Below are 17455 nucleotides of genomic sequence, written 5' to 3'. Positions count from 1 at the left end.
CTCACAGAGCAGGTCTAGACCAAACTATAATATTTACAGAGCCAACAGTTCCCACCATGATCAGGAGGTGACGGTGGTTTTCAGGATGAGATGTGAAAACTGAAACTTTACGTCTGATCGTGTAAAAACAACAGGAAAACACAGAGAAACAAGCTGCACCCGTTTATTATCGAAACATCACAGAACTGAGCCAAAAAACACTGAGAACAAACAGGAGTCGGATCAGAACCAGCTGCTCAGAGAATAACCTGGTGATGTGACAGACTCTGAACAGCTGCTGATCAAACTCATTTATCGATCAGGAACAAACCGTCTGTCGTTTCAGGTTCGTTAAAGATCTGAGTCATTTGACTCTGGATTAAACTGGTGATCAACTCAAATTATTTGAACCCATTTTGATTTACAGCAGTGTTCAATTTTACTGGTTTTCCTGTTAGTTTGACTGATGGCTCCAAACACTACATTACCCATGAGTCTCAGCTGCTGTTGCTATGGAGATATCACAAATCCCATGCTGACAAATCTTCACCAGGTTTCTACAGAAAGTCATTTTTAGCTTCAGCCCTTTAGCTGCACTTGTAGCAGAACATGAAGCTCTGTGATTGGCTGTTTGTTACTGAAATGCACCTTGGGAGTCGTAGTTAACATCTCTGTCAGTTTTTGTGTCCATGAGAAAATGAACCAGGTTTTTCCTGCTTCACTTGTCAGTGGATAGAAAATATTTCTGCAGCAGTTTGTCAAGTCCATTTTTTTTGTCTTTGTGTTTCTTTTTTTTTTTTTTGAGGTGTGACGGATGTTGGACTGAAGCAGCAAGAACAAGAATCAACAACAGGAAGTCAGCTTAGAAAATTACTTTGAAAATCTCTGTACAGCCGAGCAAATGCCAACACCGATACACACAGAATAAATCTTTTCCTTTTAGAAAATATATATATATGTATATGTATATAAGTGTGTGTGTGTGTATACTGCCATTATAGCTTCATTTACAGTATTTCAAAAACATTTCGTAGAAAGTCGGCGGGTGTAAAGTGGAAGTGATCATCAGAGATAAAGAGTGGGCGGTGTTTCCTCTGTGACTTTAGTTAGAGACGTCAGTTAAAACAGTGAATTTAACATTAAAGTCAGAGTTTATTATTCGAGATGTTTGTATGTGGGTCTGTGCTCGAGTCCTGATTGTTGGATGATGTAAACTTCTACGAGAAACAGGAAGTATAATGTTGCCACAGATTCAGCAAGTTACAACTTGAGGCCTGTTTTTTAACTCTATATTTTTCACAGTTTTGGAAACTTAAATATGCTGAATGAATTATTATCAGCTTCTGTTTGCAGAGCAGCCATGGTTGTACAGATAACTACCACTGCATCAATGTGATACTGGAGAAAAACATTCTGAATGACGTTCTGCAGTTCGAGGGAGCTTCTTTTTCCTATCCTTTCTAAGGGTTTTTGAGGACTCGTAATTGGACTTGGACTTGGACTCAGACTCAAGTACTGACTGCATTGAAGTTGGAGACGAGAACTCAGACTGTTTTGGGGTTTTGTTGGTAATAGGTTGTAAAAATGGGCAAAAGACTAAAACTCAGCTTTGATGGCTCTAACTCTTCTTTGGTGACCTGGACTTAGACTCGGACTTGAGTATTAACAGCATTCAGACTCAGAAGCTGGAGAGAAGGACGCAGACTGAAAAATTGGCGAAAGTAACAGCGCTACGACGCAACTTGAACAACTTTGACTTGAACACTGGGGACTTGAGACAAAACTAAAACATAAACTTTATAATAAAAATAACCAATGAGATAAGAAGCAGGAATCCACATTAAATATTATTAGTTATTCCAAACAGGGACATTTGATGGTCGCAAACCTTTTTTTTGTGTCACATGACTCTGTTGCGTTACGAGCACTGACGCTGGGTTGGTGACACGTGACTGCGTACGCTAGCAAGATGTGGAAAAAGTTAAATGTCTGAAATAACTTGAAAGTCGAGTCAGATCTGACAAAGGAAACTGATAAAATGTTGACAAGTGGCTTCTTTTTTTTTTTTAGCTAAATGACTTAACTCCTGTCGGGGATATTGTTGCTGATGCTGTTGATCTCTCTCCAATTTCTGTCCCTGCTCACTCGAAACAAATGAGCTCTGATTCATGCGAACGAACCCCTGGTCCTGGTTGACTGGTTACAGCGCAGGTTGACGAAGTCGGGTTTTGTCTCGCCGAACGAACACAGAGGAAACACCGCCGAGGTCTGAGGGGTTCGCGGTTCAGTTAACAGATGTGTCTGAGATCAGAGGTATCTGGTGAGGTTCGTTTCGTCCTGGTTGGTTGCTACAAAGGTTTGGAGACAAGAAATGTTTGTTTCTTTACCTACTGTGTCTTTACAGGTAATAACGTCCGTCCATCGTGTCATTGTCTCTTTGAACAAGCAGCAGTCTGTTTTTTTTAAATACATTTCTCTTAAAGAGTCTCCGTTGTATTTTTCCCTGGGCAGGTTTCAGAAAAAAAAAAAGAAAAAACAAACTTGACGTCAGGTGAAGCACATCAGCACCAAGACTCACTCAGAAAGAGCTCGAACACGAGGAGGAGGGCGGCGGTAGAAAAGTAAGGCGCTGGCGGCTGAACGGATACAGGAGGGTCGGAGGATTATTCCTCCATTTTACTGCTTTTATCTGAGATTAAAGAAGGTCTGAGGATTAACTGGATTCCACAGCTCAGCAGGTTCCCACAGAGGTCAAACGATGACCTCCAAACTGTGAGACGAGCCAACAGTCGACCAAACCATCCAGAGTCACACAGACAAGCTGCAGGGATTTGAACCAGCAACCTCAGACTACAGGCCACTGCTCTGATCATTAAAGCACAAAGTAGCTGAACAGACGTGTTCACATTGTTCTGTTTTACTGTTTTCCTCTCCGACTGTAAATGTGCTGCATTGACTAATCAATTAATTGACTAATAGTTGCAGTTTATATCTTTGTAAACTGAATGTTTAAAACTGTTGGACAAAAGAAGACTTTAAGACATTACCTCAGAAAAAACATTTTTCACTATTTTCCAGACGATCAATCAAGAAAATAACCATCAGATTAGTCTATAATGGCAATAATCAATAAATCAGCTTTTTAAACTGATACTGGTTGATTTTTATGTGACTGAGAACCATACGTCGGGTATTTACATTTCTGTCTGGTTATTTCATCCATAAACATCTTGTCAGTTGATATGTTTAGAAAATTTATCGTCACAACATGATTGAATCAGTTGTCTTGAGCCGAAAGGACTGAACTACAGCGACTGATCTCATTGGCCGAGACGCCTGTCAATCAACGAGAGGCTAACAGTCGTCGTTTACAAGGACTCTGCTGATGAACACTGACTGACAGTGTTGGCCAATAGCAGCAAAGATCACTGTGAACACGCTGACAGGAAGTCCGTGGAGCCGCCATGTTTGTTTCCTCCAGTGAGACCAGAATCCTCTCTGTTCGGGAGAGAAAACTCAGGACAGCTCAGTCTCTGTCCGGCCCCTGGCCTCCTGGCATTGACGGGTGGCAGGACCGACTTTGTCTCTGTCAAGACGGACAGAGACATGATGTTCTTCATGGTCGACGCTTCCTGTCCCGTCATTTGAAAAGTTTGGACATTTATAGTCCAACATAGGACGAGACAGACGGCGAACGCCATGTCTCCAAACCTCTCCGCCATGATGTCTGTCTGTTCGTTACGACTGCCCATAGCGCCGCTCCGCTCCCTCAGCACATGGAGATGGTGACGTTGATCCCCAGGTTGCCATTGTCGGCGAACAGGTGAGCGATGGAGGTGTCGAACACCAGGCAGTCGCTGTTCATGATGGCGGCCGCCACGCCGTCGTGGATGGAGCGCGGCGTGGCCTCCCAAGTGAGCCGACGGCGGTTACCGTTGAGCTCCAGGCGGTAGGCGAAGTTCTCGGCCTGTTTGCGGGTGCCGATGAGCAGCACGACGGCGAAGAACTGCTGGTGGCCCTCATACTTCTCCTGCTTCTCCAAGACCAGCATGAAGTGGTGGCTGAAACACGACTGCATCATCACCCAGTCCACAGCGCCGGGAAGGTTGATATCCGTCGCCAGGAAGACGATATCCTCCCCCTGCACACGAAAGAAATCGATAAAGACATTGTTAGCAGGTGTAAATCAAAAATGATCGGGTAGTCCAGGTTTGTTTCAAGGTTGACGAGACACCAAACCACTCTGGTGCTGACCTGCAGCGTGGTGATGGACTTGTGCGCGTGCATCAGGTGCGGCATGACGGCCTCCAGCGAGCCGTGCCACTTGCAGGTGGCCCCGGGACACGGGCAGGTGTACGGCCTGAACTCGCACACCTCCTCGTGATCAGGCTTCTCGCTGTGGTGAAGGGACAGCAGACAGCCGGCTGACGAATACTGAGGACACACAGAGAGGACAGAGTTAGAGCTCATCGTGTGGACACCCTGTAGCATCAGATTGTGACATTTTATATCGATTCATGAGCCGTTTTAAACCCACAAAACCTGCTTAATAAAACACTGAAACTACAAACATTTGCAGCTCATAACATTTGAGGAAAACTCCAGTATTTTATATATTATATATTTTATTATTATATACGTAAGTAATATATTAGTGTCTGACAACATTATGATAGGATTCCTATCAGAGACAGAGCTTTTTATTAAAGAGGAAGATCCTTTAGTTTAACCAGAAAAATCTCTATATATCTTACCAGACTCCATTGACAAAAACAGGGATTTAACCAGGAGCTGCTGGAATACCACTGCCTCCATCTGTTAGTGTGTCTGTGTTACTGTGTGACTTTCAGTGGAGGAAGAAGTAATCAGATACTTTACTGAAGTAAAAGTACCACACAGTAACACAGACACACTAACAGATGGAGGCAGCAGCTCCTGTGTTCTGTTCAGTAAAATTCCTGTTTTTGTCAATGGAGTTCTGTATTAGTATCAGCTGCTGCCTGCAGCCGAGGGAACAGCCTGTATATTAATTATCTCCTGATTTAAATGATCCAGATGAAGTGAGGCGTGCTGGGATATAAATATACCCCGAGAACAAGAGAGAGAGAGAATGAGAGTGTGTGTGTGTGTGTGTGTGGGGGGGCTTTATTGCTGTCTTTGTGAGGACCAACCATCGTTGTGAGGACATTTTACTTGAAGGTTAAAGCAAAAATATGTGTGTGTGTGTGTGTGTGTGTTCTGGTCAGTCAGGAGCAGATTATAATGTAATGGCTGCAGCTTTCTCCTCTACTTTCTGAGATGCTGAAGGTCACAGTGATGGGATTCTCCCTCCTCCTCCTCCTCCTCCTCCTCCTCTCCTCCTCTTCTTTCATCTTCAACAACAGCTCCTATAGACAGACCTGGAGCCTATAGCAGTGTGTGTGTGTGTGTGTGTGTGTGTGTGTGTGTGTTGATGATGGTAAATGAGGTATGAAAACACCACAGCGACAAAGAGCCCAGGAAGAAGGAGAGGCACTCGAGGAAGGCAGGCGGCGTTATTACTGATGCTGTTTGAACATTTACCACAAGAGAGAGAGCGAGCGAGCGAGCATCCATAAACATGAGGAGGGAGAGATATTCACCGCCGGGGAGATTAAAGACGACAGAAAGACGGAGCGAGACACAAACAGAAGCAGAAATCTCCATGTTTTACTTCAGTTTCTCCATTAAACCTCCTGCAGTGTGTGACGGCTGCTGCTGATTGGACAGTTTGACCTCAGGACAACAGGCGGTAAATTATCTCCACAGCTCGACAGAAACCAGAGAACAAAACTGAAACTACTGAAACAGAAACGTCTGCTTCTGTGTTTTAGGTGTAACATGAACCAATCAGATCCCATTCTTTTAACACCAGGTGTGCTTCACCTTGATGGATTTACCTGCTGATCTCTCCTCCTCTCTCAGCTGATCTCAAACTGTAAACTAGTTTCCAAAACAAAAAAACGGTGAATTTCCGATCATACAGGACGAAGGAGAGCAGCAGACACTGAGTGATATCGACTGTTCCGACACACTCCTTCCTCTGTTTGAATGCGAACACACTCGGTCTGTAAAACAGGATTTAGCTTCACTTTCCTGAGGCTCGGGCAGAACAATCAGTGTGACAGACTGTTTCTGCTCTGCTCTACTCTGCTGCCTGCTGAGATAACGCTCAGCCAGCAGCGTGATGATAAGTGGATTAGCTTCTGGAAGGTGAACTGCAGCGACTGTTTGGCCTGGATAAGGAGAGAGTGTGTTTACAGGAAAACGCCAACTGTACACCTGCAGGAGGCGGCGGTGATGGGAGGACGTTTTCACTCCTGGTGACAGAGACACTGACCCAGAATCTGTCGACAGCAACACGACCTGCGACGACATGAAGCCACGACAGCAGATATCAGCACAGCTGAAACAAAGGGCTACTGGAGTCTGGTAGAGATATATAGAGATGTCTCTGGTTAAACTAAAGGATCTTCCTCTTTAATAAAAAGCTCTGTCTCTCTAGGAATCCTGTCCATAACGTTGTCAGACTCGATGCTCTTCTTTATCTGCATTATCGATTCATTTTCAAACATCCTGTGGAATGACGATCAGAATAATCTTTGAGCCGTGTAATGAAACCTCTGAGAGGAGAGTTTCAGTCCTGTTAACGTCCCAGCAGGAGGTTTCACTGTTTGTCTGATGAAATATTCATCTGCTGCAGGTCAGAACGCAGCAGCAGCTTCCTGCAAAGGGCAGCAGGCTGGAAAACAAGACGCCATCAACAACCTGAGCTTTCAGCCTCAGTTCGTTCAGACGGAGCTGCTGCTTGTTTACTAGGTTTCAGGTGATGACTGAAACTAACACCTGCTTTATAAAACAAGTCCAAACAGACGTCTCAAACTGCTGCAACAAAATAATATTAAATAGAATATGTGTTAAAGTCTGAGCTCCTCAAAACTTCAGTCATGGTTCATATTTACAAAACACACCTGTTGAGTTCAGGGTTAGTGGGAATTAACTGGAAATTAATTTATACAAAAAAATCAAACACAAACATTAATATTTTGTTTTGTCATTAGCAGACATGAATGCAAACTAATCCAAATTTTAAAGATTTTGACTAATTTTGGGTTCCCTGTTTTAAGCTAACCTGCAATTTTGCTAATTTCCAGTTTATTCCAGTTAATTTCCACAGAAAGTTTCCAACTTTCCAACAATTCCCAGAATTTAGCGACACTATTTGTATACAGACAGGACTGGGCAAATAAATATAATTTTACATTGTGATATAAAATTATGTTACAATTTTCCTCAGTACAAATGGTTGATAAATGTTCGATATAATTAATTTTCATGCTTAGAGTCAAACCTTAAGCCTTAGATTAGCATGACGGGTGTTTGTCATGTTCTAACCGTAAAGAGTTTAAAACAACATTTAATCTGGTTTCTTCAAATTTCACTCACAAGCAAAAATCAGCCTTCAAACTTTATGATTTGACGTTTACTGTGATAATTATCGCGTCAACTGCGATTTTTATCGTGAAATCATTTCTGGCCACAGATATGGTGATAATAATAATAATGATAATGGTCTAAAATGATGATGATGTGTACTGTAATTTAACGTTTTAGTTGAAAATTCTAACATTTAACTATGGAAAACACAATCAGTCAATTAATTTATGAACCTTTAAGAAAAACCTGAAACAACAAGAGATGGACGACACGTCAGGAGAAGGACTGCAACCGACAAGTGGTTTAAAAAACCAAACATCCACATCAGAGAATGAATTCACATTCAGTTACATCACTGAGTCTTTAACCAGTCATCATCGTTAACAAACCAAAACACCTTTCAGGAGGTAGAAACGTAAACTGAACCAGTTTCTCCTGTTTAAATCAGATCAGTGTCTCAGAGCCGAGAAACCAACACAGCAAGAAAACCACCGCAGAGCTGAGGCCTGGATCACCACGATCAATAACAATCAGGATGAAAGTACTGTGTGTGTGTGTGTATGTGTGTGTGTGTGTGTGTGTGTGTGTGACAGGTTGGTAAATGGGAGGTCAACTCCATCGAGCTTCGTTTCAGAGCGGTTCAGGTTTTTTTTATTGGGAGGAAATCGGTGGAATCAGCCTTTAAGTGGATGATGAAATGAGATTAATGACAGTCGTTAAACAGATGAAGTCGCAGATAAAAAAAAAAAACACATGACGAGATGAACGGCTTAAAGTCCTGTCAGCGCCCCCTACAGGCTGCAGTGCTTACTGCAGCTACAACACAAACACGACAGATGGTCGCTCACAGCTTTGATGCGTTTCTGATCTCTATGTTAAGATGATGAAGTCCAGTTTGAAACTTCAGCCACATTCAATATTTTTGCTGCAAGACCCTGATTTTTTTTTGCTGAACATCCAGGACTCACCTGGCTGCTCGGCAGCGGTTTGGTGCGGCCGACAGGTCGACTGGCCCTGTCCCTGACCTCTGACCCCTGCTGCTGCTGTTGCTGTTGTTGTTGTTGTCCGGTGTTAGCGGTTAGCCCTGCGGCGCTAGTCGAACTGACTCCATGGTGGCGATGCCAGCCCAGCAGGCAGCGCCACTGAGCCAACTCCCTGAGGAGAGGCAGGCAGGAGGCCGGACACAGCATCGAACACACGCAACTACACACTGCTGACACACACACAAACACACACACATACACACAGGTATTTACTGTCAGTACAGAAACAAGGTGGAATTAAAGCATTTCTCTCTCGTCACCGTCAAACTGTTCTCAGTCCCTCAGAGCTTCACTTTTCTTGATGTTCCTCGTGACAGAAACACAAAACTCTCCTGGATCATTTAAAAGAGCGTGGCCACAATAATGTCCAAACAGCAGGACCAATAGGTAGTAGACTGTCCTGGATCAGGGCTAAAGAAGATCCAACCAAGGCTGCAACTTACGATTATTTTCATTGATTGATTAAATCAGAAAATAGTGAAAAATGTCCCAGTTCCTTAAAAGTCGAATCTTCAAATACTTATAGTCTGAAAAACAGACAAAACCCAAAAAGGTTCATTTACAAGGAAATAAAAGCAAGAAACTGGAACCAGAGAAATATTTGTCATTTGTGTTCAATAAAAGACAAATAATTGATCAGGTATCAAAAATAGTTGCCAGTTGTTGCAGGTTCAGACCCAAACTAGCTCTCAACGTTTCTCTGCTGGTTCCTGTGATGAGCTGAATATCTGAAGATGAGTTCAGGTTCAGGTTTATCTTCCTCATGATCCAACTCACTATATCAATAAACTGTGCAGGTTTAGGCCCAAGGACTTGTTGCTATGACAACAGCTTAACAACCTAAGCGTAGGGCTGCAAATAATTTTCATAACCAATTTAATCTGCTAATTATTTTTCCAGTTAACTGAACTGTGATGGACATTTTCTGATATTTTTGTCGACCACAGTCCAAGATGACCTCTTCACTTGTCATATTCTGTCTGACGAACAAAACCCAAAGATATTCTGTTTTCATGATATAAAACTTAAGAAAAACTGAAAATCTGAGACACTGGAGAAGCAAGAACCAGAGAATTTTTGCATCAGTCGATTATAAAAACAGCTGCAGATTAATTTTCTGTTGATCAACAAATAGTTTCAACTCTGATTTAGACCTCCATAAAATCCTAGGCCCAGATTCAGAAGTTAAACCTGTATTTCTGCTGTTATTTGTCCCTCTGTGCTCTCCATAGAGAACCAGACAGACAGGCGGACAGAAACAGACAGCAGCCGGTCAGCAGCTGTTCAGACAGACTGCAGAGCCACGTGGAGATCATATAGCAGCAAGATTAAAACGCCACAGCAGGACGACGGCCGTCTGACCACATTTGGTTTCTGTAAAAACACATGAAATCTGAGGATTCACCTCCGTTTACACTCGACGACTCACGACGATGTTTGAGTTCAGTTGGAGTCGTCAGATTAAATCCAGTGTCTCAGAATCACTTCAGTATTTAGTGACCTACCCCCCACCCCGCCACCAACTGTTAAACTTGGGGAGGTGGAAATATTATTCTTTGGGGGGGGTTAGCAGCCAAACACTGCACAGACTGAGGGAAGAACAGATCTAAGAGACTAACGCCCTGTAGTCAGGAGAGTTAAAGCTGCTTCAAACACTCTGCATCAAAAACAAGAGAAAAGGAAGGAGGGAATGTAACTTCAAACAAACAATCTGCTGTTTGCAGCAGCTTGATTATTCTACTTTCGAGCAGTAAGTTACTCAGAATCAATAATAATGTCTCAGTAAGGACTCGTATTATCTTGTAAAAACTTTCATTTTACTTTACTTTTTGCAGCATGAACAGATTCTGGTTTCTATAGCAAACCAGACCTCAAAATCCTCCAGAACCCACTTCAGGAAACCGAGGCTACGTCCACATTAAAGGACTTTTCATGCTGGGGGTGTTTTTGGTGCAGTTAATTTGCATGTCCATTCTAACTTGTTTTTGTTATGAATACTTAAACACAGAGTGCTAATATTATACAGCAAGAAATCTTTTATTGTGAGCTTTCACAGACTGTCTGTTGCTGGCAGACCGGCTAAGTCCGTACTACTCCCGGGTTTTCAAGTCCCTAAAACAGAGACGAAACGATGACGCAGACGTCCACGATCGCTTTTCAACGACTCCCAGTTTACTGGTGCGTTCCAGTTGCACTCAAAAGTCGGAATTTCTGAGTTCGTAGTCAGAGGTTTGAACCTGAACGCCCCCTGAAGTCGGATTTCCAACTCAGAAAGTCGGAGCAACCCCTCCAACCCCGACATAAGAATCCAAGATGGCTGCCCCTGACGTTAACAGTAGTGAACACTCTACTAATTTTATGTTTAAGTAAACGTTAAGTCAGTTTTGTGTTTTGGTAACGGAAAGACAAATCAAACGTGATCAAAATGTTTTTAACATAATAAAATATGAAGGTAAAGTTCTTCAGGTGGAGTGAATAGTTGTTCTGATTCTCTGACAGATTAACAACAGAGGCTTTTCTGTGAGCATCCACGTTTTTCCGACTTCTCAACTGGAACGCGATCAACTCGAAGGTGACGTCACTGCCAGTTCTGACCTGTGATGTAAAAGGAACACACCATTTGTTTTCTGCCGTCATGACGACTCTCATGTATCACTCTTGGTAACCGTTCGACTTCGTCTTCATCGGTCCAAGCAAAGAAATCTGTGGGTCGTGCTTTTCCCTGTTGCTGTTCGTCGTGCACAGTCGAGAATCTGCTTCCTGTTTACACCTGCACCTGTGCGTGGACGGTCATGTGGTTTGTGTTTTCAGACGGGTTGAGATAATTTCTGACAGGGAGCTGAAACACTCGTGTGGATGGAGAAAGTGTTTCAGTGTGGACGTAGCCTCAGTCCTGACTTCATAGGGTGCCCAAACTTTTGCACACGTCACGTTTACTGTTTAATTTTCTTTCTATTTTTTAAAGTTGAAGAAATAAAAAGTAACTTTAACGTCTGAAGAAGCTGCAGAGGTTCAATTTAAAATCAGCTAAATACAGAATCTGAACACGACTGAATCTGAGACCAAAACATGAAACGTCCGACCACATCAGTCTGACACTGACTCAACGACTCATCAGAAACAATAACCAATAGATAATCAATCAGCTCACACAGGAACAAATAAACACACACACACATACCAGCTCCTGTTGGTGAATCTAGACGCAGCAGTAATGCAGCTGAACCTCGCTCGTCCGTTCTCTCCCTTACTGCAGCAGCAGAAGAAAAAACACTGTTTTCTTCTTCTGTGGTGAAAAATCGAAGCAGTGAAAACACACTGAAGAGCCAAAACACAGATGCCAACACACACACTCTCTCTCTGAGCTGTGTGGCGAGCGACCGACCAGCGGCGAGTACCAACGACACACACACACATACACACACACACACACACACACACACCGGGTGTAATGCTCTCTCTCCTCTCTCTCTCTCTCTCTGCAGCTCTCAGTGAATGTCTCTCGTCCTCTCTCTCTGACAGAGCGGCAGAAAAACATTCATCCTCCAACAGACTGCACTGAGACACTGCAGCACACACACACACACACACACACCAACACTAACACAGTAACACACACTCTGTAAGAAACACACACACTAACACACAGTGGGGGCGGGGAGAAAGAAAGCTGAGAGAGAGAGAATAAAAGGGGAGTATCACTCAGCCAATCCTCCTCCTCCTCCTCCTCCTCACAGCATCTGTCGACCCCCCCCCAACACACACATGTATGTACACAAACACACACACTGTAAGAAACACACTCTCTCTGCTCTCCTTCCTTTCAGCTCTGCAGTGTGTTTACATCACGTTTCAGTTTATTTGTCGATTAATCGATCGACAGGCTGATTATCTGTCGTTTTCAAGCATAAATAATAAAGAAAAAAAAGGTTTCAGCTTCTAAAACACAGACTTCTCATCCAGCGCCATCATCAGGTCAAAATTATAAAAAACAACCACACACGCTGTTCGTGCAGTAGCTTATTATAACCCACAGTAACGTCTTCTTGTTGAGTGACACCTAGTGGCCGTAGTGATTATGACATCTATTAGGTACATGTTGTATAAATGGTTGAGGTGGTGGAGGCGGGGGGTCGAGGGGGGGGTTCAGGGTCAAAGGATCCTGGTAGCTGGTCTCTGTACCCCCAACAGGACCTCAAACTGTCCCACAAACCTCCTAAAACATGTCCACAGCGACCGTGGCTGTTGGATACTCACAGACTCACAGAGTATTTCGCACTTTTGCATACGACCTTACAAACGACCTATACGATAGTTTAGCCTTGTAATTGTGGGACAAGACGCCATATTTACGACATTTTTTCTCTTTTGTGAATTCAGCTTTTTTCACTTTAGAAGTTTTCGTCTACATGAAGATTCCCCGTCTCCAGTATCTGACTGAAGATACAACCCTGAATATTGTTGTAATTTCTACAGCTGTTAGCCCCGCCCCTCGCTGTGATGTCAGGTCGTCTTCATTTGGACCATAATACAGAAAATGTATAAAAGACCTGAAGGATTCAGAGGAAGAGGAGGGAAAACATCAGCTCTGAGGAACGTCCATAAAAAAACACTTTAATTCAATTACACACTGATGGAGAGTTCGGTGAGCACTCAGGAGGATCAGATCCATCACATTAAAGGAGGTGAGGAAACGGGGGCTGAAGGAGGGAGGAGGAGGAGGACATGAGGGGAGGGACGGGCTGAAATCAATAACAATGTTCTGGTGGATAAATCACAGTACACTGCAAACACAGGCAGAATCAGAAAAGCATCAGCCTGATGTTAAATATAAAGAAGTGTGGTCGACACCGGAGCAGCAACCTTCAGGAAACACGGTTTAATCTTTCACTGTGTTCTACTCATTATTTACAATAGTTAAAAATAACAATGCGTTTTCTTTGTTCTTTCTTCGTTTCCTTTTTAAATCTGATTTTATTGTATTTATCCAGGACACGTTGACACAGTCGAATATAAAGAGAGAAAATCAGAGCGTAAACATTTGACCTGACAGCATCTACTCAAACTAAACTAAAACTCTATCGTTTTGTGTTAAATATCTCGGCAGTCTATGTGTTTAACTGTTGATGTATTATTCTGCTTTGTTATATTATAGAACATATGAACAGCAGTTCTGATACTGATGTTAAAACAGAACTTGTTTATGATATATCAGCAGCTGTGATGTCTACGTTACCTCACACCTCGTCTGGACTGAAACAACATCTGTGCATTAACCTGACATCAGCTGAAATATCAGCCGGTCCACTTCATCAGTCTGCCTCCCATCAACACCTTTAGCTTTAAGCTAACAGAGGATCCTGTTACTGGATCTATCAGCCTCAAAAATCTGAACACACATTATAATCAGACGCCTACAGATTCAGCACAGCAAAGACTGATGGGTAAACACACACACACACACACACACGGTAGCTTTAGACGAACGGCTGGCAGCCTTTACAGACACACTCCCAGCTGCAGGTAGGTGGAGGATGTGTGTGTGAATGCAGATGAGATTTTCAGGGTTTGAAATGTAAATGAAGGAGAAGAGCAGCTCGTCTCCATCGACGACAAGTTAGTGAGTGTAATTTTATTCTAGAGACAGAAGCCGAGGAGCCGCCTCCTCTCAAATCTCCAGTCTGTTAAAAACCACCAACATTCAAACAGTCGACAAACAGTTCAAGTAACAACCAGAGCAGGAAATACAGTCGCCATCTTCTGCTCCTGGTATGGTGTTCAATAAAACAATGTTTCTGCACAACATTATGATGTCACAGTGACATTGACCTTTGACCTTCTGACCACCAACATCTGATCACTTCATCCCTGAGTTCAAGTGGACATTTGTGCCAAATGTGAAGAAATTCCCACGAGGCGTTCCTGAGATATCGCATTGATACCGACATACAGACAGACTGATGGACAGACTGACTGATGGACTGACTGACTGACGGACTGATGGACTGACTGATGGACTGACTGATGGACAGACTGACTGATGGACAGACTGACATACAGACTGCTGGACAGACAGACTGACTGATGGACAGACAGACTGACTGATGGACAGACTGATGGACAGACTGACTGATGGACAGACTGATGGACAGACTGATGGACAGACAGACTGATGGACAGACTGACTGATGGACTGACTGATGGACAGACTGATGGACAGACAGACTGACTGATGGACAGACTGACTGACTGATGGACAGACTGATGGACAGACTGACTGATGGACAGACTGATGGACAGACTGACAGACAGACTGACGGACAGACTGATGGACAGACTGATGGACAGACTGATGGACAGACAGACTGATGGACAGACAGACTGATGGACAGACAGACTGACTGATGGACAGACTGATGGACAGACTGACAGAGGCTGCTGATCAGATCATCTGTCCAACCTCAGAGACTCACCTGTGGCTTCAGTCCAGGTGAGCCTGTGAATATTCTCATTCATCCAGGTCATAGTTATCTCAAGGAAAGCAACTGGACTCAGTGATTGTCTCGGAAGACGTTCCACCTCTCATCCAAGAGGCTTCATCAGTTCATGCTCTCATCTGACCAGGCTGGGACTGGTCAAGTCCAGTTGCATTCGATTGAAATTTCCTCAAGAGTTCAGTCCAGGTGAGTCTGTTGTGAAGTGTGTGAGGTTCAGGCGTCAGTTTTCAGCTCTGACCTGTTTCTCTCTCTGTCAAAGCTCCTCAGCTTTCAGCAGCTCAGTTCAACTTTAATGCGTCTGTAACGGAGTCTGAGCTGCTTCATCACCGACAAACAGAAAGACGAGTGAACGTTCCTCTGCTGCAGAGCTGCTCAGGTCCTCAAACCTCCGTCAACACAATGAACTAAACCTGACGAGAAGGTGAAAGGTTCTGGTCCAGGTTCTGGACCCCAGCACCACAGGCTTCAGATGAACTGAGACCAGGTCTCAGTGTAAGAAGTGTAACTGCAGGAATCTGACTGATCGTTACAGAACAGCAGCGTGTCTAATTAATATGCCTGTTACATTCATGTGAACGTCATGTCTCGTGGGTAGTGTCAGGTTAGTTCGAGTCACGTGACAAACTGGTTTTCAGTTATTAAAACAGTGAGAATGTAAACGGAGTTCTGAATGAGGTTTTGTTAAAACCGGCTCAGGTGTGTTGCTGACAGACTGGTTAAAGACTCGGTTTGTTTTGGTCCCCTGTGACGTCACGTGACACGCGCGCGCGCACACACGCATACACACACACACACCTGTCGGTTAACATGTTCACGAGGAAGTTGTGTGAGGAGCAGGTGGGTGTTTACCTTGCAGGGGAACGGCAGCGTGGAGGCCACCTTCTCCATGGCCAGGTTCCGGATGCTCGGGGTGAGCGGGCCTCGGCAGGTCGGGCAGCAGCTCAGCTTCTGGCGGCACTGGTTGCAGACCAGGTGACCCGCCTGACACTGCAGGATGGGCGGCAGGACGTAGTCGAAGCACACCGGGCACTCGAACAGCGCCGTGAGCTCTGAGGGCGTCCCGGGCAGGCCGGGCGAGGGCAGGGACACCGCGGAGGAAGGGGCAGCGGACCCCGACCCGGCCACGGAGCTCACGCCGGCGGCGGCTGCCGCTGCTGCGGCCGCTGCAGCTGCGGCGGCGGCGGCAGCGGCGCCTCCCGAACCCCCGTGCTTTCCCCCGCCCGCTTTCCCCGCCCCGAGTCCTCCACCTCCGGCTCCGGCTGAGGACGGACGGCTCATGGCTTCCAGCTGCGGTCCCTTCCCTGTGAGCTGCCGAGCGGGCGGTAACATCTACCGTCTACTACCGGACGTCCCTCCAGGCCCCCGGAGACACAACATGGCGGCTGTTAGTTTGTATCGCCTGCCGCCGCCTCCCATTGGCTGGCCCATCACTGAGTGACAGGACGCTCAGCCAATCAGAGAGCGGAGTCCTGTCATTACGTAATGTTTGGTGAAGTGAAAGATAAACAGAACAACAGGAGTTTACAACAGGATTACTACATTTAAACACGTTTAATGATCAGTTTTATTTCATCAAGTTAAAGTTTACAGCTGAGTTTAAAATAAACAGTAAAAAACAAATCTAAAATATTCTGGTTCTTAGGTCATTTTATTATTTTTCTCCATATTTATTTATCCTGTCTCATTCTTATTTTATTCTAGTTATAGTTTGTATATTTAGTTAAGAGTTTACAGTGTTTTTTTTATCCTATTAAGAGTTTACTGTTTATTGTTTATTTCTTTATATATTCTCTATACCTGTTTGCAAGCAGTTGCTGTTGTTGTTTATAAACTGTCCTGTGTGCTGCTTCTCTCCATATAAGCTGCTGGAAACTTCATTTCCCTGAGGGAGTCATCCCAAGGATCAATAAAGTCTGTCTAAGTCTAAGTCTTTTTATAATTAAACATTCTAGAGAGAAAAAGAACTAATTCAACCTGTAGTGTACTGTTACCTAATACTACTACTCCTACTACCAGTGAAACCAGTGGCTTGAAGTACAGCAAGTTAAATAGCACTGTCTTCATCATTAACACGCTGCTCCATGTTCACTCAGAGTGAACCTACAGTCTCTCTCTCAGAGCTGTAGAGCTACTGTTTGTTCCTCTGTAACTTTGTCTCAGTGTCTCTGATGAGTTTGGTTTAAATACATTCTTTTCAGCTCTGATAACAGGTTTAACTTTAACAATGTTCTCATCATATTTTCTGTAAATAAATGTCTTTGTACATCTCTGACTGAGTCAGTGTCTCAGCTGCTGTTCATCTGGATTAATGGTGTAAAACATGCTTCATCTGAGACTCTGTGACGCCCTCTAGTGGACGTTCAGCTGCCACCACAGACCTCAAACCTGGTGGGATCGTGGGCTGGTTTGCTGATGCACCGTGGTCATGAGGTGTTTGCAGGTAAAACAAGTCCACTGTCCAAATGAAATCTAGTGTTTGCT

At 44.1% G+C, this 17455-nt stretch overlaps 1 protein-coding gene across 1 annotated transcript; it reads right to left on the bottom strand.

The window, feature by feature from the left end:
- Positions 1–147: 147 nt before the first annotated feature.
- siah2l (seven in absentia homolog 2 (Drosophila)-like) lies at positions 148–17224 on the bottom strand. The gene is made up of 3 exons (XM_018667241.2): positions 15824–17224; positions 4234–4413; positions 148–4120 (listed from the first exon to the last, which is right to left on the bottom strand). Exons 1-3 carry the CDS (start codon positions 16301–16303, stop codon positions 3749–3751), a joined length of 1032 nt encoding a protein of 343 aa, XP_018522757.1. The 5' UTR covers positions 16304–17224; the 3' UTR covers positions 148–3748.
- Between the last annotated feature and the right edge of the window lie 231 nt (positions 17225–17455).

The sequence above is a fragment of the Lates calcarifer genome, unplaced genomic scaffold (genome assembly GCF_001640805.2).
Source record: "Lates calcarifer isolate ASB-BC8 unplaced genomic scaffold, TLL_Latcal_v3 _unitig_5878_quiver_531, whole genome shotgun sequence".
Taxonomy (NCBI): domain Eukaryota; kingdom Metazoa; phylum Chordata; class Actinopteri; family Centropomidae; genus Lates; species Lates calcarifer.
This window is presented reverse-complemented; position numbering and strand designations above follow the sequence as displayed.

Bases quoted from the DNA above. Each gene is read 5' to 3' on its own strand.
- siah2l (XM_018667241.2), bottom strand. From the start codon at position 16,303: ATGTTACCGCCCGCTCGGCAGCTCACAGGGAAGGGACCGCAGCTGGAA. The intron at 4,414-15,823 runs GTAAACACCCAC...GTGTGTCCTCAG, and splicing joins CGCTGCCGTTCCCCTGCAAG to TATTCGTCAGCCGGCTGTCT. The intron at 4,121-4,233 runs GTCAGCACCAGA...TTTCGTGTGCAG, and splicing joins AGTCCATCACCACGCTGCAG to GGGGAGGATATCGTCTTCCT.